Raw genomic sequence first — 16,834 nt, 5'->3', positions numbered from 1 at the left:
TTGATTTGGTTTCATTAAAGGGTAAAGGAAAAAGAAAGAGTACAAATGTAAATTACACAAAATGTTAGGGTTAACAACGATAGTAGTTCACATTGTTGATGGTACAAAAAGCCATTAAAATTATGGTGGTTCACAAAGTAATGCGAAGAGCTATTAAAGATGGTGGCTTATTTGATTTTGAAGGTTGTGCCTTCTTGGCAACTTTGTAAACAATACCCTCCTCTACAGATTATGGATGTCTTCTCGCTCACTGGTAAACCAGTTATAATTGATCACTGATGCCTCAACCACTAATTCTTTCTTAATTATAAATTAATCGTGGGAACCGTTCAATGATTTACCCTTATTGAACGAATAACTCCTCGAAAGACACATTCACTATTTAATCCGTTGACAACCTTGCAAACTAGAAGAACCTGACTCTAATTAAAGATCTCAATCCTACAAATCATTTAAATCAGATCAATTAATCTTATGGCATCACCCAACTTCACTCCCAATTGAACCACGCCAACTTATTCTTCGGTAAAGTAATTTCACGCGGAATTAATTGTACTAACTATGTATCGTTCCCAACACTGTACAAGAGATTCTTTTTAAAACAACACTAAAAAAAATAGTACGAGACGATCTTATCTATTTCTTGAACTGAAAAAAAAGAGAGAGTAAATGCCCAAACGAAAACTATTAAGTGCAACTTCAAATCTCACAACTCAAATACCGAAATTTCATAGACTTTTAACTAGAAAATAATTTAGTTGCTTATAATAGAAAAAAAAAGAATTTTTAAAAAATAAAACTAAAATAAAAAAAGAAAAAGAGTACAATTTGAAAGAAAAGAAAGAGAATTTTTTATTCCCTGCCCGAAATTCCGAATCAAAAGTAGCGCCGTCATTCCCCTTTAATTTTCAGAAAATTAATTTTTAGTGTTCTAATCCTACAAATTTTTAAAGAATAAAACTAAATATTTATCTAAGCAAAATATAAAAAATAAAATTTAATCCTAATTAAATTTTTAATAAATATAATTACAAATAATATTTAGATAAAAATAATCTTAATTTAAAAAAAAAATTCTTGTACATCATATTGCTGTCATTCCAATATTGCGCTCAAAGTTTTTCGAAATAAAGCACACAAATATTTCGATTTAACACTCTATTAATATTTTTATAATTAATTTAAATAAAAATATTTTATTATTAAATAATAATTTAGGTACATTTAACAAAAGATAAAATTTTATTAGTCTTTTTAATTATAATTTCATCATCTTTAATTTTTAAATATTTCGAAATATATATTATTAGAATTAATTTTTCTCTTAACTTCTTAAAATAAGTAAACGTAACTTAGTCTTTTTTAAACATGTGGGTGTATTGATGTACACTTTATATTATACCTTTCTCTTATTTAGTATTAATTTTTTTTGAATGTGCAAAAATTTATTCAATTGTAAAACAAAAAATATAAGGTTAAAAAAATAAGCGAAATTAAATTATTTTGTATTATTTCATAAAATGTCACGTAATTTTTATTACGATCGATTTAATCAAGTTGTAAGAAGTTTGATCTTAAAATAATATCGAGAGTATTTTGTTTTTTGTTTAAGGATTTGATCCAACTCGAATTTCAAATATGTACTAGTTTTAGAGCAAAAGAAAATTATGGGCTTTTTTTGGAAGCAAATTCATAAATGGTAAGGCCCAAATCCATATTATTTCCCGCCAAGCTTAGCACACGTTTTCCCGCTCTGCATTCAAATACTTTTTATCATCCCTCTTCTTCCCGCGGAACTCGATTATTCTCTTCTTTCTAGCTCACAAGCACCGTTCCTCTGAGGGTTTACGATGGAGTACTCAAAGGGAATCTCTAAGAAAAGGAAGCGGCCATCTCTTCATCCCTTAATGGGAACTATAACTCGTAGCAAATCCCAGATCCATATTCATCGCAACCGGTCGGGAAAATCCCGAACCCAGTCCGTCGGCGGAGGAAACCACCAAGGTCTACAACCCTTTCTCAAAAAACCCAAAAAAAGATCACTGGCTGAAGATTCATCGGTGGGGTACGATTTATCCATCAAAGATCTCCGGTTAAGACGGGTCTTCTCCCCTTCTTCTACTGATGGGGTAATTCCTAATTGTTTGGACGATGCCGAGAATCTGGGGAAAAGTGAGGTTGCTGGGGATTGTTTGGATGAAAAGAAAAAAGGTTGTGAAAATGGGGATTTGGAGGAATTTGGGCAATCTACCCCACCAGATGCTGAGATCCTTGGAATTAAGGAAGAGGTTGAAAGAAACGGAAGTGAAGACATGAAGATACATGATGAATGCAAAGAAAAGGGGCTTAATGAAGAGAGAAACGGCATCAATTGTTCAATAAAAACAGTAAGGTTTTAAATTTTTTGTTTAAAGTAATGTCCTGGTTGGTACTTTTTTGCCATATGTTGAAAATTATGTTCATCTTGTTCATAATTTGAGTTAATTAATCAGTTTTTAATGGCGGTTGTGTATGTGGGGTTTCGTGTAGGTTCTAAGACCATGTTCTCAAGAGATGCTTTTCAAAACGCCAGGCTCGTTCAGTTATAGAAGATTGCTTCCTTATTTGATGGATATCAAAAAAGAATCTTCTGGTAATTCCTTTGCTTTGGTTTTGTTACCTTCTCATGCTTTGGTTGGAAAAAGGAACTATGGGATTATAACATTATTGCATATGATTCTTCACAGGGTCCCCAATAAGGGGTCATTGTCAAAAAACTGAAAAGGGTTTTGAAGAGAAGAACATGTTGGGTTCAAATGTTGAAGAAGCATTGGGAGATAAATCTGCGGCGAGTGATTGCTTTTTGGAGGGTCATAATAGTGATTCTGGTAAGGAGTTGAATATGGTATTGGATGAATCTATGATGACACTTGTTAATGGAGAGATTAAGAAATTTGAGTTGCAATATGAAGACCCGAATTCGAATTGCTCTTCGGGTGGTGTTTCTAGTGATGAAATGTTGGCAGATGATGCAAAAATTAATGTTGAAACTCCTTGTGATGCTCAAAGTCTAGAAGTTTTGGACCAGACTTTGTCTATGGTTGAAAATAAGTGTGAATCTGGTGATTATAATGAAGTTCCACCAAGTTCTAATGGTGATTTACAGCAGTCTGAGATTGAAGTAAATGATGGTGAAGCTGTGGAACAAATTGAAGACTTGAATGGACAATGTATTCCAATGACTCGACTGGATTCTGACATGTTTAAATCCGAGACTGATGTTGAAAAGTCGATGAACGAAACCCCTAGTGATAAAAGCTTAGACACAAGTCCTAAGAACAAGTTGGTAAGATGCTATCAAGCTGCAAGTATTTTCAGTTATGGTAACTCATTTGCTAATATAATTGGCCTTGTGATGTTGAATAGGTTCCATATTCACGGTTGCATCCGAAGTTATCTAAAATACCTGGCTCATTCAGTTATAAAAGATTGCTTCCATTTTTGATAGACATAGCAAATGATTACTCCTGTGAGTTCTTTACTTCCTAGGCCGTCTCTTGCACATCCAATGCTTTTCACTTTCTAGTACTTCTATTGTTTTAAGAATCGATTGCGAGTCTTTTTGTAACCTTTTCACTTGTATGCTTGCTTTATCAGGTGTTCCTGGCAAAGATGCAGGCACCGGAGCTTCCAATTGCAAAAGTTCTCATGTAGAGCATAGTGATCGTATTAGGCTCACTGTGACTGCAGCTACTGCTATCGGTTTGCAACAGGAACAGGCAACACTTGGTAAAAATGCTGCATTGGATGCAAACCAGAGGCTAGAAGAAACGAACCCGGAACTTGTGGTTGAGCCACCAGCCGTGTCATCTATCATCGGTGCTAAACCATTGTGTTATCGGTTACCCTTAGAAACCGAAGGGGATGCCATAAAGTCTATTGTGAAATGTGCAAACCATGTAAATCAAATTGAAGCTGATAGCTTTGGAGAAGCCTCTATTACTCCAGCAATTCCTATTGTTGGTCTCAAAAAAGGAATTCTTAAAAGAAATCCTCCTGGTTGTAGAGGTATTTGTACTTGTCTGAACTGCTCTTCTTTTCGGCTTCACGCAGAGAGATCATTCGAATTCTCGAGAAATCAGATGCTAGATGCTGAAGAAGTGGCCTTAGATTTGATTAAAGAGTTATCGTTCCTACGGAATATTTTGGAAAATTCTGCTTTTGGTGCTGCTAAAGATCAGTCTACCATGTTCATCAGTGAGGTAAATATGAAATGAACTCTTATCCATTTACTTCGTATAGATTAGACATAATTATATAAATTTGTGCTAAATTTCCAACATGCTCAATTCAGGTTGAAGAAGCTTGTAAAAAGGCCTCCAAAGCTGAAGAAGTTGCGAAAACCCGTCTCGGCGAAATGAACTATGATCTAAACATCCATTGCAGAATGCCAGTAAGTATAGTTTGCACTTTGCCGTCCATTAGCATTTTGATCCATGCTTGCCTTACAATCTAAGTTCTTGTTAATGTAGTGTAGGCAGCGACCAAGAGTGAGATTCGCCAGTTATGTAGAAGAACAAGTCATTCCAATAGCCGATTCATCAAATAAATAGCTTCAAAGTCGGGAAACTATTGCAATGGCAGCTAGTATGATTTCTTTGTGATTGTTGCTTTTCATAGTTAGCTATGAAGCAACGTTGCTCCTGCTGTGAGTGTTAGATATAGGTATTTTCATGCATTCGAGTACACACATGGCTTTGAAGTCATCCTGTGATTGAACCAAGCATCCAATTTGAATGAGAGGAAAAATGAAGCAAAGAAAAGAAAACTTGTGCATATCAGTTATGATTGAATGATTGTTATGGAATTGGTTTTCACTTGTATTTCTAAAGTTCTGTATATACTTATTATTATGTAAAAGAATGTGGGTCTTCTTTGCTTGCATATCAATTTGATCTCCATTGGTTTGATTGTGGGGTTGTGCACAGATTTTTTAATGGAGGCTAACTGGGTTTTACTGCTTTAAAACAATGGGTTTGTTTTTAGAAGCAGCACCCAAAAATTGATTGGGAAAATAAGACTATTTTATATGGGGATAATATAATTGTTAGTGTTTGAACTTGGATCTTATTAAGATGATGTGATTAGTGTTATTAGAACATGATTGAATTGGTCTGTCGGATTAATTAGATTGAACATCAATTGTTGGTATATTAGTTTGAACAAAGTGGTTGAATCAATTGAATTAGAAATGGCTTGAAAATTAGGATAAAAATTAGTAGTTGAATTTTTTGAACCGATTTAATAATTTTTTATGTTTTAATAATTTTATGAATTTTTAATTATTTATTCAGTTATTGTTGGTCTAACAATTGTATCAAGCCATTATTTAAAAATTTAATTATTTAAGTATTAAAATGGACCCAAAAAATGACACCAAGGGTTAGTTTTCAAGAATGATAAAACAGACCTAAAAAATAAGTAAAAGTACTATTGAGATATTTATACAAGGATTCAGATTGTATTAAATAATAAATTAATTCACATAGGTTAGATTAAAAAGTAAATTGATTATTATATTAAAAATTTCATAAATTTTTACTACTAAAAATCGGTTTATATATGTCAACATGTGATACACATGGTATTAATTTTTTGTCAAAATAGATAAAAATTTAAAAAAATTAATTTTTTAATTTAATATATAAGAATTAATTTACTTATTTTCTGAATAAAGAACAAAATATAATTAATTTTATAACAATACTTTTAAAAAACTAAATTGGTATACAAAAATTTATAAAAATATTATAATAGATATAGAAGATAATAAATGAGTCAGACCACCCCTTCTTCACGTGATGTGATGGCTATTTTTTTAGGCTTATCCTATAATTTTTGGACTGTAGCTGCAGTTTCACAGTCTGGAACTCGGTGAAGTCCCTTTCCTTATCATTTAATAATATTTTTATATCTTCAAAATTTTCGGATTAATTTCGAAATTTGACAATTTCTTTTTTAATATTAGTCCTTGTATTTAGATTTTATTAAAATATAATACATAAGATTTCTAACATATCATCAATTGGAAATTTTAGAGTGATAATCTGTATGATATCAGCGTGACATGCCATTTCAAAAATCAAATTAAAAAAATTATTCCAAAATATGAAATTAATGATCAAGGATCAAGATGAAAAAGGTATTAAATTTATAGACTAAATGATGATTTATCCCTAATTTAATAATAATAAAGTTGGTGAAACTGGTGCATGCATTGCATCGTGATACTATTTCACTTCCCTCAGGACAGGAGAGCCTTATCCTTTGACACACATTAAAACAAAAGCTCTTTAGTTCCATAAATTTGCCCCATAATTCGTACGACCTTCTGCCCCATAATTACTAAGAAAAAAAAATTATATTATTATTAAATAAAAAATCTTGGTACTCATTTTAAAAATGTCATTAATTCCCACTTGTTGATATAAAGATTATTAAATTACATTTATTGTTCCAACAACAAATCGCAACCAGCAATCAACTTAAAATTTGGTAAAATTAAAATTTAGATTAAAAAAAAGTCGAGTTTCTTTTTTCCTTCCTCAGTCGGTTGTTTTTAGATTACAATCCGGATGCATCTGGCTCGTGTTTATGAGGCGAAACTTTAGGGTGTTCTTGATTGTTTTGAGTAAATTTGAGAGTCTGATTGTCGTGCATCATAGTAAGGATATCCTAATAATATATCAACCTGTTTTGAGATTGAGATATTGATATTAAACATGAGTATTGGTCACGGGAGATTACCTCTGTGGTAGGGGAAGAATTACTTTGAAGTTGAGTGAATATTAAGTACTAAAAAAGAGGAAAATTTTATTATCAGAAACAGGGAATTTACATCTATTTTCAAGATGATTTAAGAAGCAACAAAACGAAATAAAAATACATAAAAAAAAGAATAATAATAATAGCAACTTATTCCATCCATCCCCAAGCATCAAGTTGAGTGCAACTTGAATACATAGTAAGAAAGTAGTGAAAAAAAGAATATATTACATGGAAAGGAGGAGAGGTTTGATTTTAGAACCTTGGGCGTTTACACTCTGGTGGAACACCTTGAGGGAAACGTTTCAAATCAGTACAATAGTTATAAATCATGAAATATTTTTGAACCCATCTTAATCTTCTTCTTCCTGGTGCATCAAGTTCGTTTGTTTCCCATGCACCGGCGGAGACCGAGTTAGTTTTAGCGCATGATGAACTTCTTCCTGACCAGACACAAGCATTGGCAATGAAGTTCCTGTAATAAGCTGTGAAAGGTGCTTTTGCCCAATCAGTTTTCACTAACCCACCCCTTGTGGCCCAATCATCAGCATTCCATAAACTAGAGTAAATCCTCATGGGTTGGCTCTTGGGGAACGGTACACCAATGGATTCAGCATTTTTGAAGACTCTAATGGGGATGTTATCCACCAAGAAACTGAGAAAAAGACAAAAAGTAGCTAATGTTATTAAGGCAAAAGACAAAGTAGAAGACATTATTTGATGGGTTCTTACATGATGTGTTGGGGTTTCCAAATGATGGAATAGGTGTGGAAGTTTCTTGTAGGGTCAAACCAAAGATAAAACTGTTGTTCTCTGTTGCCTTTGCCTTGTGTGAAGACATTGGTGTGTAAAATGTAAGGGTCACCACTCAGATTCCCTAAGAATTCAAAGTCTATCTCATCATGGGTTGGCCCTTGAGATGACAGCTGCAAAACATACACAAAGAAATACATTAAAAACACTTCTAAAATGTAACATAAAAGCTTTGTAACACATTCTATATGTATGTAGCATGAAAAAGGTCATAAAGATAGGGATGGTTCAAAACCAAAAGAATTGGTTAAAAACCAAAATAGTAAGTTCATTCTTGTGAAAGAATACTTTTTCCTCTTCTTTTTGTCCATACAAATTCTATTGTTATTATCGGAGTATGCAAGTTTCGGTATTAAGAGTAATATTTTTATTAAAAAAATAATAAATTTATATACATTTAATTATTATTTTTAAAGTTTTATCTATCTTTATTATTAAATATATGTATAATGTAAACTTGCGGATATATAAAAATTAATTTTTAATAGTAATAATAAATAACATTTTTAATAAACAAATTAATTTCTTTTTAAAATAAAATATAAAAATTAATTTATCCATTATTTAAAAAAGAATGTGTAGTATAATCTAACTGTTAAGATAATAGTTGATGATAGCATATCAACTAGCGTATTCAAAATAATGAAGTAGTACTATATGTTTAACATACATAATAAGCAGTGACAGTGCCAGCTGAGTTGCCAGCAACAAGCTTGAGTTGCATATCAATCCTTCCAAACAAATACTCTTTCTTGGATTTAAAACCAGACCCTGAAACCCTGTCTAAAGACAAAGACAAGAGCTTGCCACCATTGAAAATCTTGCCTCTTTTGTCACCCCATGTTAGGTCGAAATCCTGGTAAAAGTCACCACCATGGGCAACAAAAACCAAGGAGTTCAACACCAAACAAGCCAGTAAAGCCATTGAAACAACATTACAAGAAGAAGCCATTTTTGCTTTGATATTGAAACTAAAGAATGAATGAGTAAAAGAGAGAAGAAGAGAGGGGTTTTGTGGATATTTTTTCAAAGAGAGGGTGTATTTATATAGGGAAATGAAAGAAGGGGGGTGGGGATTTGATGGTATGGAGAGGTGGGGGTAACGCGTGAGGCAATAACAGAGGGAGAGAGCCTAATAGGAAAGCTGGTGACAGCTTAGCAAAATACAATGAAAGCTGGATGTTTGGAAGCTTTTGTTTTGTGCCTATGGGGAAGGGTGAATTTGAAAACTTTTCTTGGGTTTTAGCAAACAAAAGGGAACTAAACTATATAAATAAAGAAATGGATTAATATAACTTTTACTCCCTAAACTTGGCAATTAAGTTCATTTGTGGCACATGTACTTTTTTGTTATCCACTTTAGTAACTAAACTTAACAACTAGGTCCATTTTGCAAGACTTTCAGAATTGGACTAGTGGTCGAACTGGTTAGGCCATCGATTTGACTAGTTCAACCGATCTATCCTATTCGATTAAATAATCATAAAAAAATTCATACAAAACATTATAAATAAAAAAAATTTGGTTCAACTGTTTGATTCAATCAATCCGTATTGATTCCCAGCTTAATTGGTTCAAAGCATTTCTTTGGATTAGTACCTCAATTGGTTCTTAGTCCAACCGTGTCGACTGGCCGATTAGGTCTAGTTCAGATAACCATGCCATTTTTTCCCTTGAACTTGGAAAAAGTAAAAGTTTGATGACGTGACATTTCAAGATTGTGTCATGTCATCACCTAAAATTATTTATTAAATTTCAGGTGATGATATGACACAATATTAGAGTGCCATAACATCAAATTATACTAGAATTCGTGTTTAAGGACCAGAATGGACCTAGTTGTTAAGTTTGGATTTTAACGTGGACCAAAAAAATATAGGTATCAAAATTGACTTAATTATCGAGTTCAGGGACTAAAAGCTATATTAACCCAAAGAATAATAAATGAGGAAAAAAAGGAGGGGGTTTTGATTTGGTTTTATGTGAGAAAAACTATGTACAATGATTTTGTTTCCCATGGAAATGAGGTAGAAGGAAGGGGGTCCCTTTACTATGATTTGCTTAAAAATAGGTGGGTGGATGACAACTAGGATCATGGATGGGGAATAAGTGTCTTTAGTTTAAGCCATGATGGACCACTAATTATATGTAATTTCTAGCCATTCAACGTTTGCCATGTGTTCAAAATGGTATCCGAGTCATTGTCTATTGCTTGCAAATTCTTCTTTAATACATTTTTATTGGGTCAAAATTTGATTTTGGTCCCTCTACTATGCTTAAATTTGTAGTTTAGTTTATATACTTTAATTTAGTATAATTTAGTTTTATGTTATAAGAATTAGATCTATGGTTAAATAAATTAAACAATTGGTTCCTAGTTCAATATGTTAAATAATGATTAAAAATTTCAAAAAATTCTAGAGAAATTAATAAATACAAATTCTAACATTTGGGCAATAAATATGGGACAAAATCACCAAAAACAACTATTCATATGTTGTTAAGCCAGTTTCGGTTTTTATTAATTCACAACGGTTCTCTTTATTCTGTATTATATATAATTGATCGAACTTGTTGAACCATCACTTATCGATTCAACTTGAAAGCATTGATTTGGCAATTTACCATTATAAAATAATTAGTTAATCAAATAATTAATTAACACTGTTAATTGTTCTAATTAAAGTGTTGATATGAGGCGTAGTTAGGGGGATTGGCAGGGCCCGACCCCTTAAAATGAAAAATTTTCTATTTAGTCCCTTTAAAAATGATAAAATTTTTATTTAATCCTTTAAAAAACTATAAAGATATAGGCTATTAAAATTGTAAGATTACAATTTAATTTCAACCCCTCCTAAAAGAAATTTTCAACTTCGCCCCAGAATGTTGACATGAATTTTACCTAGAAACATCACTTTCAACTTATCATACTCACATGATTTTATGTTTTTTTGTGTCGAAAGAAATGTTTTACTAAAAAAAAATCCCACCATTTCAACCGAAATACCTAATGGTATTAACTATTCTAACTAATAATAACATTTAATTTAAATCATATTGTTTTATATACCTAATTTTAGAGATAACTCGATGTCAATCTACAAAAGTAAAAGAATAAATAAAAACTTCACCACTAATATACCGAATAACAATCCCTCTAAGATTATCATGCTTGATTTAGGCATGTTAATGGTATTACTACTATCATGTTTGATTGAGACATGTTTAATGGTTTTAATGTGTGTGTGTTTTTTTCTACCTTTTAAAAATGGGAATAATCTTAAAAACAAAGAAATTAAGAGAGTCACGAGAACACTAGGGTTTTGTTGTATCATTGTCTCTTTGACCGTTGGGTATGGTTTTTTGTTTTTATATGTATCACATTTCAAACTCTTAGGTAAATTTCCCATTGTTTTAAAACCTCAAAAAAAAATCTTTACTCAAATTAGATTATAAAATCTCATCATTAGGACAATTTTTGACCTAGTATCAAGAAAATTGTCAAATTTTGAAGCACGGTTGAATAAAGCCAAGAAACAAAGGCAACGAATCCGATAATCGTATCAGTTGAATCGAGAATTAACGTCTAGATGCGTGGATTTTAATTTTTTATTAATATTTAAGATAAATGATGTTGTTTAGATGGTTGAAAAATTGAAAGTGACACTAAGTGTTTTGAAAAAGTAATTAAGCTAGAACACTACATTATATCATTTTATATTTATTAGACGGTTCTTGTGTGAAATTAGTGATAATTGATGGGTAGAAAATAGATTAAAGGACCAAAATGAACACAATTTTGAGTTTTGAAATTATAATGCAAATTGCAAAAAAAAAAAAGATACCTTAGGTACATTCGCAGGCTTTGCGTGACTCTTATCGGTCCTTTGCACAAAAAAGAAAGATGGAATTTTATTTATTTATTTATTTTTTATTTTTCAAATTTTTACAGCTATTATTTATTTATTTTTATAAAGGAAAACGTGATGATCATGTGAAGGGATGTCTTGAAATTGTGGAAGCTATGTACCATTTTGTGTATATGAATTTTGTGTAATTTTTAACTTGGTACAATTATATATTTAATCTTCAATACTTACATATTTTCTTAATTTAATCCCAATACTAAATAATTTAATAAATTTAATCATTTATATTTACAAATTTCTTTAATTTGTAACATGGAAATGCCACAAGTAGGGATGACAAACATCAATGCCCTAATTTCACAAGATGACTTGTCATCATCTACCTCATCCTTGTGGATTGTCTGAATAATTATTATGTGATTTTTGCTTTCCCATAATACAAATTGATAGAAATTTAAAAATATAGAGAGCTAAATTTGCTTAATTATTTAAAATGAGAATTAAATTGATAGTAGGGACGATGGTGGGAGCTGGTAGGGGCTTTGGCCTCCTTAAAATAGAAAATTTTTACTTTTGATTCTTTATACTTTATAAAATTTTAAATTAGTATAAGTCAAATTGCACTTCACCTCCTAAAATGATAAAATTTTGATTTAGTTCTTTTAAAAATTATAAACATATAGCGTATTAAAATGTAGAAATTGCATTTTAACTATCGTAAAAATATACAATTTAATTTTACCACAAAAAAATTTTTTGACTTCACCCCTGATTGATAGAATGTTTAAATGTTTAGGAATAAATGTGTAATTATACCAATTAACGCCATCATTTCCATTAATGATTCAACGGAGAGTGACTAAAATAGAAACAAATGATAACGTTGATGACTGAAAATTAAATAAAAAAATTTATAAATCGATATTGACTAAAATAGAAACCCGTTAATACATAGATGACTAACTATATAATTTACCCTAAACATATCTCTCCTAAACCCATTTTTGATATAACGAAAGAATCAATCGGTGGCAAATGCCCAGATTTGAGTACAAATTTATTTGAAGCCCATCACTTAAAAATAAGTGCATAAAACCAAAGATGCTAAGATCCTAAGCTCACATTTTTTCTGAACCCTATGACAATAGCTTTGACCCCATGATAATGGAACCAATTTAGATGAGGTGTGAAATCACGCATGGTTTCGATTTCACTATGCACACACATTCACAATTGGTAACATAATCTTTATGAGGTAATATGCAATAATTTATCTACTTATTTTACTTCAGAAAAGGTCAGAAAAGAAAATAAATAAAGGACCAGATATTCAGTAACCTGTTTTGGAAAAGTAAGAGAATTTGTTGCTATTATTAGAAAACCTTTGTATCATCATCATCATCATCATCATCATCGTTGCTTTAGTAGCAAAGTAGAGCAGCTAAATTGCTCTTAGCTTAAAAATAGTGAGGATGATGAGATTAAATATTATAACGGTACTGTAATATGAAATAAAAAAATAAAATACACCATACTAAAAATAAACACCCATTCAAAAAGACTCTTAATAGCTCTAATATTTTCTAAAGGGAAAGGGGAAAATGTCTCTTTAACATTTCTTGTGCAAAAATGTTATTATTTTTGAGTTTTAGTCGGATTTGTTGCCATGAGACAATATTTAATAAATTTAAAATTGAATAATTTTTATTTATTTTTATACTACAAAATTTGTATTTATATAAAATTTGTTCTCTTTTGTTTCGATTTGATTATGCTTATTTCGGTCTAAGAGTTAGGCTATTTGTTTAAGCTCGAAAGCTTATTCAATATTTGAGAGATTTTTTTTAAAAAAAATTAGACTTAAACAAAAAAATTAAGGTAGTTTAAAATATAAATCTAGATTGTGTTCTAAAATTCACAACTAAGCTTTGATTAGCCCGGTTTTCAATTCTTCTAGAACTAATATATTTGAGAGAGTTTTCCTTTATTAGACTTAAAAACTGGACTCGGACAAAAAAATTGTTCTATTTAAAAAATGAATTAAGCTTAGATTCTAAACTTGACAATTAGGCTCTAGTTGACCCATTTTTCAATATATATCATATTTTATATTATATGAAAATTAAATTATAATATTAAAAATATTTAAGTTGTTTATGAAAGTTTAATAAAAAGTATATAAAATAGTAAATATTAAATAAAAAATATTTTATAAGAATCTTATACGTATATTTCAAATCAAAACTTGAACAATTATATATGGTGTTGATGTGATACATAAACTTGACATGAACCCAATCGATACACATTTATACTTTAGAGCAAGGTTGTTTGAACTGGTTTGGGGAAGAATATTAAATTGTTGATCCAAATATTGGTATGAATTGATTAAACTAAGACAAATCGGTTAAATCGAATTTTTAATTTTTAATAAATTATTTAATTAAATCGAATAAATAATTTAACCTTTTGAATAAATAAATTAATAAATTAATTAACTGATTGGTTCGATTAAACCCACAAACCAACCAATAACATGACCCATAACAAGATTATCTCTCATTATAGAGTTTAACATCACATATAAAAACAATGATTAAAATAATAACGTATTTATATAGCAATGATTGATCATAATTGATGATAGCTAAAATTATCTAAACCCATTACCTATCTAAAATGCTGTATTGCTGGATGCAATTAGTGTTACATAATTATACTCACATCAGCACCAAATGATGTATTATTATATCCTTCCAATTATTCTCCATCAGAGATAATGGCCAATTAAAGTAAATCCCTTGATTATATAAATATGTAACCTTTTTTTATTAGGTTTATTATATAAAAAGCCCCTTGAAAATAATTCAATAATTAATTGAGCCCTCAATTGAAAACAACACTAGCCGGACTTTTTCTTTTAAAAATTTAACAATTTAATGACCATTTTATAATTTTTTAAATTTAAAAATCAAAACATAAATTTACTAATAATTTAACGACCTCAAATATAGTTTATCTTTTTTTATTTATTTTAAACTTGGATAAATCTAGAAATACATGGGTAGTGCTAGTGGGGTATGCTAGCCTTCACCCTCAAAATATAGAATTTTTAGTTTCGTTCCTTTAAAATGTGTAAAAGTTTAAGTTAATCTAATAGTAAAATTATATTATGACCTTTTTAAAATTTGATCCGTTCAAACATAAAAATTTATAATTTAATCTATCAAAGAATAATAAAATTTTAAATGATGAAACTCTATTTAAATTCTTTTTAAAGATTTATAATTTAAATCTGACTCTTTAAAAAAAATTTCATGAATGTGCCTTTGCACGTGAGCTAAAGGCGTTGTTTATATATATGCAGGCCCGACCCTGGGGTAGTTTGGTAGTGCGGCAGTTCAGGGTCCAGGGCTGGAAGGGGCCTAAAAAATTTTTTTCTTTAGCTTTTAATGAAAAAAAAATTCAACCTTTTCTATTTTCTGATCGATGCTTTATTGTACATGGAAAAAAAAGAGGGCCCCAATCTTTTTATTTTATTACTAGTATATATTTTTATTTTATTGTATTACATTTTATAAATTTTTTACAAGGGGTCCCAATTTATTATTTTACTGAAGGTCCCAAAAATATCAAGAACGAACGTGTATATATGCACACGGATAATGTAGTATAAAATTCTTAAAATATAAACTCAAGGGAGACAATTTCGATATTTTATAGGGTTAAAATGTGAACGAAGGAACGATCAAATCATTATGTAGGTAGGTGCTTTCCATTTCTTTAAAGAAGCTATATAACTGAGCCAATAGAAAATGAAAAATTTACTTCTAAATTTATTTATAATATATTTATTAATGTTTCAGAATAAAAAAATGTTTATTTAAATTTATTTATTATCTATATATATTAATTTGGTAATAATACACGAATAAATTAATCGAACTTGAGCTTTAAATTCTATTGATTGTATTATTAATTAATAAATTGTCGATGAATCAAATCAATCAAAATCGAAATTGAATGATTTATGTAAGTTGATAGGTATATTAAAGCTAAATATCTACAATGTAGGAAGAAAAATAAATGAAATAAATTAGGCAAATGAATGATATTGATTGGAAGGTTAGGAAACCAAAAGCAATAGCTTTGAACAGCTCATGTATATAGTTGGGTTCCTACTTGTCTCATTATTTATAGCTCTTTCAAATGTGAAATTGAGATAACCTCTATCCCTTGGGGGACCATTTGTTTAAATATCAGGGGACTTCAAAAAAATTATTATTATTTTTGTTATAAAAGATACATGCATGCACCGTATTTGAAATTTTGCATAAAATCACAACTAATATTGCATTTAAAAAGCAAATCAATATATATTATATTCAAATTAGAAATATTTTTAATACATCCGTTTTAATTCGGGTTTTGTATAAGCTGGATTTAATTTTTATACTTTAATTTGATTATTTTTAGTCAATGTCAGAAGAAAAGTTAGGAGGTTGACAGGGGCTTAGCCATCCTAAAAATGCAAATGTTCAGTTTAGTCTCTCTAAAAATAATAAAATTGTAGATTAATATATGATAAAATTATATTTTGGCCCCCTAAACATGAAAAAAATTATATTTAGTCCCTTCAAAAATAATGGAATTATAAACTAATAAATGGTAAAATTACATTCTTTTAAAAAATTTATAATTCAATTCCGCTCCCCCTATTTTTTTTGGCTTCGTCCCTGGTTTTTGTACTTTACAAATTGGTCAATTTTAGTCTAGGCCAAACGGTAACAACCAAACTTGTTTGGATAAATTCTACTATTAGTCATGTACTATGCGTAACATTGTAAATTCAGCCAATTTTCTCCAATTGGACCGTCCTTAATCCCTGTACATTTCGAATTTTGAAATTCCAATCTTAACCCAAGCAACTATCTTTAAATCCATTAACTGGCTTTTTTTTTAGTAATATGTAGAAATAGTAAGCTGTTGCACATTTGAAAATATGTTTGCCACATCAGATTTGGGAAATAATAGAACTTAATGAATTTAACATTTATCATTTGATTAGACTGAAATGTTAAAATTCACAAAGTACATGGATAAAAAATGACTAAATTAAAATAAAGGGACAAAATTCATAACTTACATATAGTACAAGGACTTACATCAAAATTTAACCAATTCCAAAAGGTATGTATGCTCGCGAATATTTAGTGGTTGCAAGAAATGCATGGAAGAGGTATGTATGCTTGTGCCTTGTTATCATTATCTAATTTATAGGAGCAATTAATTAAAGATCCATATTTTCATTTTTCAATGTAGGATTGAATTCCCTTTTCTTCTAAACT

The 16,834-nt window shown here is 29.9% G+C and overlaps 2 protein-coding genes across 3 annotated transcripts; one reads left to right on the top strand and one right to left on the bottom strand.

Annotated features, from left to right (window-relative positions):
- Positions 1-1,755: 1,755 nt before the first annotated feature.
- Positions 1,756-4,923, top strand: LOC107939129 (uncharacterized). Of its 2 annotated transcripts, none has more exons than XM_016872407.2 (7): positions 1,756-2,387; positions 2,530-2,632; positions 2,727-3,325; positions 3,406-3,508; positions 3,637-4,241; positions 4,334-4,432; positions 4,512-4,923. In XM_016872407.2, exons 1-7 carry the CDS (start codon positions 1,851-1,853, stop codon positions 4,590-4,592), a joined length of 2,127 nt encoding a protein of 708 aa, XP_016727896.2. In that variant the 5' UTR covers positions 1,756-1,850; the 3' UTR covers positions 4,593-4,923. The 2 variants fall into 2 exon arrangements, with proteins under 2 accessions (XP_016727896.2, XP_016727897.2); XM_016872408.2 differs by having other exon boundaries at positions 1,796-2,387; positions 4,517-4,923.
- Positions 4,924-6,832: 1,909 nt separating this feature from the next.
- On the bottom strand, positions 6,833-8,854 carry LOC107939149 (xyloglucan endotransglucosylase/hydrolase 2). Its single transcript, XM_016872430.2, has 3 exons — positions 8,288-8,854; positions 7,537-7,730; positions 6,833-7,459 (listed from the first exon to the last, which is right to left on the bottom strand). Exons 1-3 carry the CDS (start codon positions 8,567-8,569, stop codon positions 7,060-7,062), a joined length of 876 nt encoding a protein of 291 aa, XP_016727919.1. The 5' UTR covers positions 8,570-8,854; the 3' UTR covers positions 6,833-7,059.
- Between the last annotated feature and the right edge of the window lie 7,980 nt (positions 8,855-16,834).

This window comes from Gossypium hirsutum, chromosome A02 (assembly GCF_007990345.1).
Source record: "Gossypium hirsutum isolate 1008001.06 chromosome A02, Gossypium_hirsutum_v2.1, whole genome shotgun sequence".
Classification (NCBI taxonomy): Eukaryota; Viridiplantae; Streptophyta; class Magnoliopsida; order Malvales; family Malvaceae; genus Gossypium; species Gossypium hirsutum.
This window is presented reverse-complemented; position numbering and strand designations above follow the sequence as displayed.